The sequence below is a fragment of the Excalfactoria chinensis genome, chromosome 16 (assembly GCF_039878825.1).
Source record: "Excalfactoria chinensis isolate bCotChi1 chromosome 16, bCotChi1.hap2, whole genome shotgun sequence".
Taxonomy (NCBI): Eukaryota; Metazoa; Chordata; class Aves; order Galliformes; family Phasianidae; genus Excalfactoria; species Excalfactoria chinensis.
Window position 1 is genome coordinate 5,833,016 of NC_092840.1, and position 8,185 is coordinate 5,841,200.

At 52.5% G+C, this 8,185-nt stretch overlaps 1 protein-coding gene across 2 annotated transcripts; it reads right to left on the reverse strand.

Moving 5' to 3' along the window:
* Window positions 1-738: 738 nt before the first annotated feature.
* On the reverse strand, window positions 739-8,182 carry DAO (D-amino acid oxidase). Of its 2 annotated transcripts, XM_072351463.1 has the most exons (12): window positions 7,948-8,182; window positions 7,471-7,769; window positions 6,785-6,989; window positions 6,308-6,422; window positions 6,034-6,110; window positions 5,688-5,753; window positions 5,393-5,447; window positions 4,937-5,041; window positions 4,776-4,858; window positions 3,833-3,950; window positions 3,545-3,643; window positions 739-2,821 (listed from the first exon to the last, which is right to left on the reverse strand). In XM_072351463.1, the coding sequence occupies exons 3-12, from the start codon at window positions 6,976-6,978 to the stop codon at window positions 2,702-2,704; spliced, it is 1,032 nt and encodes a 343-aa protein (XP_072207564.1). In that variant the 5' UTR covers window positions 6,979-6,989; window positions 7,471-7,769; window positions 7,948-8,182; the 3' UTR covers window positions 739-2,701. The 2 variants fall into 2 exon arrangements, with proteins under 2 accessions (XP_072207564.1, XP_072207563.1); XM_072351462.1 differs by lacking the exon at window positions 7,948-8,182 and having other exon boundaries at window positions 4,776-5,041; window positions 7,471-7,598.
* Window positions 8,183-8,185: the final 3 nt, after the last annotated feature.

Here is an 8,185-nt window from a genome sequence, read left to right on the forward strand (position 1 = left end):
CTGACTGCATTCCTTTGCTCTCCCAGTGGTGTTTTGATGCCCAGTGATTTACAAACATAAAGAAGCTCGTATCTGAGCCACCACAACTGATGTTCTGCCAACGCTGCATCACAGCGTGCTCCCATCCCAGTGGGCAGCATCTCTGCTCTCGCTGCTGTGAGCTCGTATCGTGGCAGCAATACTTGGGGAGAATATTTGTGCTGTGTCTTCCATGAATTTTTGGCATCCTCAACCATTCCTAAAGCTCGTTCTGCTTCCCAAAATGCCAGAGCTGCCGCTGGCTTATAGAGAACTTTACTGATACTTGATGCGTTTCCAGCTTTGTTTTGTGTCGCAGGACATCGCTGTTGAGAACTGAGTTCCTAAAATGTGCTGACGCTGCTTCTGGAGATGGTGTTTTATGCTTGTCAAGAATGCATTTGCAGCAGCTGTGCAGGCTCCCTGCTTGGTTCTCTTACCTTACTGTTGCCACAAAAATGAACTTAACTCTCCATGGTTCTTCTGTCCCATAGTGTTTCATTTAGAGCTTCCAGCAGTGCCAACTACCGCTCCTGGAGCTCTGCTCTCAAAGCAGAGCCACCAGCTGAGCCCAATGGCAGTGAGCTCTTAGCGGTCTGAGACACCCACACCGCCTCACACTGCACTATCTCAGCTTCATTTGTCTGCTCAGAAAGTGAAATGACAGCTCTGCCTTCCACAGGAGGAAACAGCCAGGAAATACGGAGCAATACACAAAGTAGTTGGCCGTGATCTTTATTTGTGCACACACACCGAATTGTAGCCTGTTAGAAAATAAGCAAAATAGAAACTGCAAATAGAACCCCAACTCCAGTCATTTCTGTTTGTTTCCTAAGAGGCCGCATACAGCTGCAGTTGTCATCCTGACCAACGCCGGGCTGCTGTTCCTGCAGGCTCTGAGATCAGAAGAATCAGCTGCTATTTACCAGCTTGCTTCTCTGTTTGGAGTTACAGCAGCACAAACGGTGAGGAGAATACAGTCCTTAATACCTCATATTTGGAATAAGTGAACTCAAGTGGATGCCACTTCACCGAACGGCTCCTGCTCAAGCACTATTACAGACTAATAGGGTTTAGCATCCGTCAGTGGTAAATTTTCTCCACATATTTTCTTTTTCTGCATGACAACCCCCTGGATGTGACTGCAGTACAGCAGGCGAGCTGCCAGATGAAGTGGGAAATCCTTTGGCAGACAGACAAACTGGACATGACAGGAGCTCCTATTCCCGCTCAGTGGTGCTGCAGGTATCACAGCAGGGGCAAGAAGGATGCAGAAGGTGGAGAGGTAGGAAAGGGGATGAAACAGCACCTCTGAGAAATTCTGGCTCTTATAGTGATAACTACTGCTGTGTTTGTACAAGGGCAAACAATGAGCTCATGTGCTCAGCAAAGCTTCTCCAGGTTTTTTCCCCCACTGCTCACAGTGTGTAAAACTTGAAGTTCACAGTGTGAACAGTCACACAGCGTTCAGTGCAGATCCACGTCACAGGGGAGGTCTCCTGGGGCTGTGCTGGCACAGTGACCTCCACAGCACTTCAGAAACAGAGACAAGACTCATACCTGCCCGGGGGCAGCAGGTCTCCTGTGTGTGGATCATTTCTTGCAGTGCTCAGCTGTTCAATCCAGCTCCCCAGGAGGTGGGACAAACCGGGCTGCACTACAGCAGCTCTCATTCACCAGTATGGCATTCTGGATCTGAGGCTGATGCTTCCTGACCTCACAGCACCTTTCTGTTTGTGAAATCTTTACAGCAGGAAAGGCACGTAGCGTGGAACAAGAGGCCAAAGCTCACCTCTAGAACCATGCCTGGGGCCCCTGGAAATGACACTGACCACCTCCTGCTCCTCTCTCCAAGAAGAGTCACCCTCCTGGGAGCAGTCCCTGCCTCTTCCAGTCAGCACAGCCCCGGGGGCTGCCTCCAGCCACATCTCACAGCAGAGGGAAATGAGAAACCAAAGCGCCCGTGGGAGTTTTAGGGACAAGAACAGCTATTTGGTGTATGCACGGTGCTATATATAGGATCTGGCAAGTACACAGGGCTGGAACATATTGCTTTTGTTACTAAAAACATCATTTGGAAAGCCCATTTTAGGTAACCGCTGCTGTCTGCTGCCAGATACACTAACCAGGTGCTGAAGACCCATGCTTCGTCCTGGCATGAGCATAAGAAAATCAACTGTAAGTGGAGCACGTGCTTGTGGGGCTGTTGTCACTTCCCCAGGAGCTTCTTCCTACTAAGGAGCTTTTGCCTCCTGGGGGGAGCTTGCAAATCCAATTACGTGCCGGGTGTCTGAGCAGTCAGTGGAGACCTCGCGTGGCACCAGCTCGCTTTCAGATCCTGTCCCAGCGTGCAGATGAACTGCAGGACCGCCAAGGCTTCAACTGAACTCCACCTGCCCTTTGCAGACTGATCCCTGAGACAGAAGTGCACTTTGTCACGGATAATTAGTCCATGTTTTAAAGCACTTCCTTTGGGTAGGTTGTGCGAGGCCACAGTGGAGGAAATTTGGCCATCTGGCAAATGGCAGCAGCAAGAACTGGCAGCAACCCGAAAAGAGACAGGAGGAAGCGTCAGCAAAGCCAGCGGGAGTGTCAACAGCCCACGTGCACCACTGTTACTTGCATCTTTTTGCTGTGATTTCTAAGCTACAGCTACTGCAATAATCCCAGCTGAGCAGGCAGCTCACAGGCGGGACTGGGACTGCTTCTCCTGCAGGATGTTCCCGAGCAGCCGGGCTGCTGCCATGGCACAGCCCCAGTGGATGGTGATCCCAAAGCCACCGTGGCCGTAGTTGTGTATGACCTGCTGGGGAGAAAGGGAGTCAGAATGCAGCAGCTCACCACCCTGCTCCTCAGAGCACGCAGGGTTTGCTCCTGACAACGTAAATGGCTTTGCTTTGGTTGGAGCTCAACTTGCTGCTGGGATCGATGGCTGCACCACTCTCGTGCTAAAGCAGCACAGATATGATGTGCTGATAAAGGAACAGATTGATCCATACAGCAGTTCAAACACAGCCTCACTTTGAACCACGTTCTGGGCTTTGCCTAAATACACTGAGCTCCTTCCAGAGCTTTCCAGCTAAAAAAAAACAATCTATTTTCATTACGCTTAATTACATTTTGCAGTCACCGATGGATGAGCTTCAGGCTGAAGAGCTGAGGAGTGATGTGCTCCTACATGGACGGTGCTGTGCTGAGGCTCCAAGGGCAGTGGCACACAGCAGCTGGTGCCATTCCCAACTCCTTTCTCTTAGAAGAGACATAGGCAGCGCTTGCTGCCTCAGAATTTATCTCTGTCCATGAAGGACAAAGCTCCAACTGCAAGTTTGCCTTTGGCAGGAACGCTCTCCCCATAAAATCCATCACAATATTTTTGACACTTATCTCTGATCCGGGCTGAAACTGAATCAAGGATTTGCCAGTAGGAGAAGGGAGACACAGTGAGGACAGCTGAGCGCTGGCAGAGCAGCAGCCAAGTGTGTAGCCATCAGCACCCAATTAGCACCGCAGTTAATGAGCACAGTACCTCTCTCCTTGAGCGCCCATGGCCGATGCTCTCCTGCTCCAGGCGGACTCTGGGACGTGCTGGTCTCAGGCCACTCCACTCCTGCACAATCTCTGCTTTCTGAAACCAGAAACCCATCAGCCCAGCTTTGCTCTGACTCACAGCAGCCAAAATCCTCCCAGCAACCACACTGGGAAGGTGCAAGCAATGAGGAGGTGCACAGAAAACCCTGCAGCCCTCCAGGTTTGCAAGGCAAGTCACCACGTGCTGCTGATTTTTGGGGTTTGGTGCCGGGCTGGGGTCACTCACCTGCAGTGTGGGCAGCAGCCTGCAGCACCTCTCCCAGATGGACTTGTGGTCCTGAGCACTGTTCTCTTCGTTCCAGTTGCCTTGCTGGTAGATACCTCCCAAAACCGTGAACTCACTCCTGCACCAAGAGCAAAGGGCAGCAAATGGTCCTGGTGCCATTAGGTGGAGGCACTCAGCATACCCCTACCTGAGGCACCCTTGTGAGCCAAGCAGACAGGAGAGCTCTGCCTGAATGTCTGCTCACGGGTAAGTTGTTCATTAAACACTATCAGCACCTAAAAGGCCTTGGCAAAGCAAAGTGCTGATTTCATCTCCTATCAGCACAGTGAGGGAATGGAATGCTCCCAGCAGGGAGCTCAGATTCCCACCATGTTCTTTTCCCCTCGGAGCCAGACTATCCCCGGCTGTGGCACAGCCAGCAAAAATAAACATGTGGAGGGAGGAATTTCTGTGGGGTTTGTACTGCGATAAGAGATCAGTTGGAGCACTTCACTTAGTTGCTGTGAGCATTCAAAGTTCCTATTTACATCATGGCTTCTTGCCTAATCCTGAGATATCAGCACAGCGGGAAGTGCCAGACATGCAGCATTCAGGTTACGGCTTAAAAAACCTCTCCATTGCCAAAGTGCAGTGGATGGCTGCTCTCAGGGGGACGCAGGGGGGATGCAGAGCAGACATGGATTTATTTACCCTGCAGCTTAACTCCCTGGGTACATGCATCTGTTGCCATCTGAGATAGATCCCAGCATCTCTAAGAAAGCTCCCAGAGGGAAGCAGGTGCTGGAGAAGTGCTGGAAGCTGGGCTCTGCCTGGTACTGCTGCTCCTTGAGCTCTGCTCCACAATAAGAGATAAGGGGCAAGGAAGGCAAAGCTTGTGTGCAGATGTCACTGGAGGTCGCTTTGAGAGCAAATCATTGCTAGCTCCAGGCTCGCTGCTACCTACCCTGGTATGATGTAGGGTGAGCTGTAGATCCCCGACTCCATGTCATGAGTGATAATGAAGTGCTTCACCCATGGGGCCAGGACCTGCGGGAAGAAAGCAGGAGGGTGCCAGCAGGTGACAGGCAGGATGCAGGATGCACACGGGGCAGGTTGCAGCCTCACCTTGATGATCTGCCCACGGGCAGGCTGCAGAGCTGGATCTGGCTGCAGCTCCCCAGCACGGATCCCAGTGCAGTTTATGACAACATCAATTCCCTGGGAAAACATCTACCAAGAGACAGAGGTGGTGCAGTGTGCAGCATGCAGACAGTGATGCTACCCCAGGGAGCATGAGACTCCTGCATTAACACCAAAGCAAGCATTTGGTCCAGCACTCTGGTAATGAATAAAACAGAAGGGCCAGATCCAGGGCATAGCTTCCTCAGCACAGCTCCCAAGTGTACAGGCAAGGAAAGTGTTTGCAGCTTAAGGCAAAGCTGCGCTGCTGATGCCTGACTGCATCCTGGCTCCCCACCAGCCCTAAGTTCTGCTGAAGCACGGTGCTTCAGGAGGGGATGGCCCCAATGCACCTTCTGCATCAGAAACTCCAGCCTCGTGCTCCCCACATCCCCAGCTCACCTCCTCAAAGGACTCGACCTTCCTGTGGAAGAACTTCACACCTCTCTGCGTTAGCCTGGAAGAGCAAGTTCATCTGTTACCAGCACATAAAAGCCAATGTACCATTCAAACTAATGCCTGTGGTTGATGCACAGAGTAGGTACGGCTTGTTGCTCCTTGTAATAAACATCCACGGTCTTCTCAGCAGTTCTTATATACTCTCCAGCCATTATTAGCTCATTTCCCTAATGGCCAAGAGCCCTGCTGAGCCCTCCAGGTCAACCAGGGAAGAGCAGCAGCAGGGCTCAGTACTCACCTGTTGGTCAGCCAGGGCAAATAGCTCCTACACTCCAGCATCAGCGCCGTGTTGAACCAGCCATAGCTGAAAGACATGAGGATAGAAAGTAGTAAAGACCACAACAGCTGCCCAAGGGTGGTTGCACCCTGCCCCATGCATGGGCACAGCCAGGGCTTTATTTTTTTCCCATTTACTGCATAACTGTTTTCTTCCCAGGTTCAAAGGTATGCAGTGAAATAAGGGAGGGAGCTGGAATGGTTTTTATGCATTGCTACTGCTTTCTTTGAGCTTCTTTTCATGCTTCTTTTATGGGAAATAACTGTGATGGAGACCAGAAACTCTCAGAAATAGGGCCTGAAAGTACCTGTAGCCAGGGAAGAGTTCAAGCTCTTTTGGTGTCAAGTTCCTGAAGCCAAGGACAATGTTCTTCCAAGATGGATCCTGCAAAGGGGAGAAGGTCTGACATCACTCAAATGGCAGTAATCAATTGTGGTATTGATTTGTGATACTGATTTGTGAATTGTGGAATTGACAGGACTGAGAGACGTCCCTGCTGCCCAGCTCCAGCCCAGAAACTCAAACCTGCCCACTGTCCAAAGCTGGGACCTTTCCTGCCTCCCCTGTGCCCAGCTCCTTACCGGTACAGGCTGCGTAAACAGATTGTATCCAGAAATCAGGAACAGTCCCATTTCCTTTGCTTCCAGTGAATTGAGGTAACCCAGGAGGTGCTCAAAAGTCTCCTTGTTCCACAGCCTGCATGGAAAAACCCCATTAGAAGACACTCCAGGCCCTGACCATCTTTGCAGCCCTCCAAAGGACTCCCTCCAAAGGACTCCCTCCAGCGGCTCCCCAGCTCACGACAGACAGGGAACTCAGCAATGAGCTCAGCGCTCCACATATGGCCTCCCCAGGGCAGAGCAGAGTAGAGGAGAACCTCCCTCACCCTGCTGCCCATTTGTAATGCAGCCCAGGGTACCATTGGCCTTCTTAGCACACTGCTGCCTCATGACCAACCAGGACACCCAGGTCACGTTCCGCAGAGCTCCTTTCCAGCAGCTCAACCCCTAATCCGCATAGTTATCACAGAACGCCTTGGGTTGGAAGCCCCAACTCACGTCTCCTGCAGATTGCCGTGGTCACTCAGGTAGGGCTGCCACAGGCCCGCAGCCCCATCGCTGGTGGTGTGTGGTGTGAAGTGGTCTGCATAGACCTCCAGCTGCAGCTGGGGCACCAGCGCGTGGAAGCGGTCGTGGATGCACAGGGCGGTGGACAGGCCGATCACTCCAGCCCCGATGACAGCGATGCGCATGGCTCTGGGCTCTGCATGGTGAGAAAAAGACCTGGAAGAAGGGCCTGGAAGTGGCAGTGGGCTTCCTGGTATTAACTCAACGTGATCCCAGTTTGGCTGCTAGAGCACAGGAGGATTGCACAGGGGCTGAGCCGTGCTGGGGCACCATGGGCACCATGCTGCCGGAAGCGTGCCAGACATGGCCTGGGGCAAGCTTATAAATTCTACACCAGTTTTATTTGGATAAGGTGAAGCACAGCACCCCTGTGGCACTGCTCAGCTCACAGCAGGACCAACGCCTGCTAGGGCTGCAGGATGAGTCACAAAGACGATGGGCAGCGGGACAGGGCCGTGCTGCTTCCCATCTGCTGCCACTCACAGGTCAGAGCCAGCAGCAATCAGGGCTACCTCTGCCAAATGCAGCCCTGAGGACAAGCTGAGGAGGCATCCATCTGCCCCGTGAGCCTTCAGCTGGTCAATAAATAACAGAAACACAACCTTCCACTGACCTACCTGCAGAGTTCTCCAGGCAGCCTCTGTGGGTTTTGGAGGCTTCAGCAGAGCCCCTAGTGCAGCGTAGCTTGTTTGGAGCCCTGCAGTCCAAGGTCTCAATGTCCAGGGCTTGCAGACGCACCCTGTGCTGGGCAATGGGGTCAAAGTCTTTGCTTCAGACCCAGGAGGTGGAGTTCCTGGTGCCCCGTGGTCCATCCTCTGGAAGCCCATAGGGTCACTGTGGTCCATGTCAAAGTCCCCAGCAGCAGAAATTCAGTCCCACAGGAGGCAGGGGGAGGCGGAGGCAGGCAGGCACTCTGCTGGGAAAAAAAAAGGGGTAAAAAGTTACTCAAAGGCCTAAATTATTAAAGGCTTTACATATAATCAGCAAAGCCTCTTAAACTAATGACTCTACTATTGCCTGGCTCTTGCTTTTGGCACTGCTGGCCCTTCACGCTTTCTTCAGCCTGGTTATAACGTGGTTCCTTGATGCCGTACCTGGAAATGGAGGCTCTGCAGATGCTCTATGGATGCCCTTTCGTTTGGCGGGGCACCTGGATGCAGCAGCCAACTGTTTTTTGATGGAATCAAGGAACCACGGAATGCTTTGAGTCGGAAGGGGCCTTAAACCCCACTCAGCTCTACCCTGCCATGGGACACTGCATAGAGCACAGAACCGCTAGGCCCCGCCCGGCCCAGGCCTGCCCCCACTCGGGGCCCGCCGGGCCTTCTCCCC

What these genes read in the sequence shown, in the direction of transcription:
- DAO (XM_072351462.1), bottom strand. Translation starts at nt 6,978, where the DNA reads ATGCGCATCGCTGTCATCGGGGCTGGAGTGATCGGCCTGTCCACCGCC. An exon ending in TCACCCTACATCATACCAGG is followed by an intron (nt 3,951 to 4,775) that starts GTAGGTAGCAGC and finishes CTCTTGGTGCAG; the next exon opens with GAGTGAGTTCACGGTTTTGG. An exon ending in ATGGGCGCTCAAGGAGAGAG is followed by an intron (nt 2,822 to 3,544) that starts GTACTGTGCTCA and finishes TCTCCCCAGCAG; the next exon opens with GTCATACACAACTACGGCCA.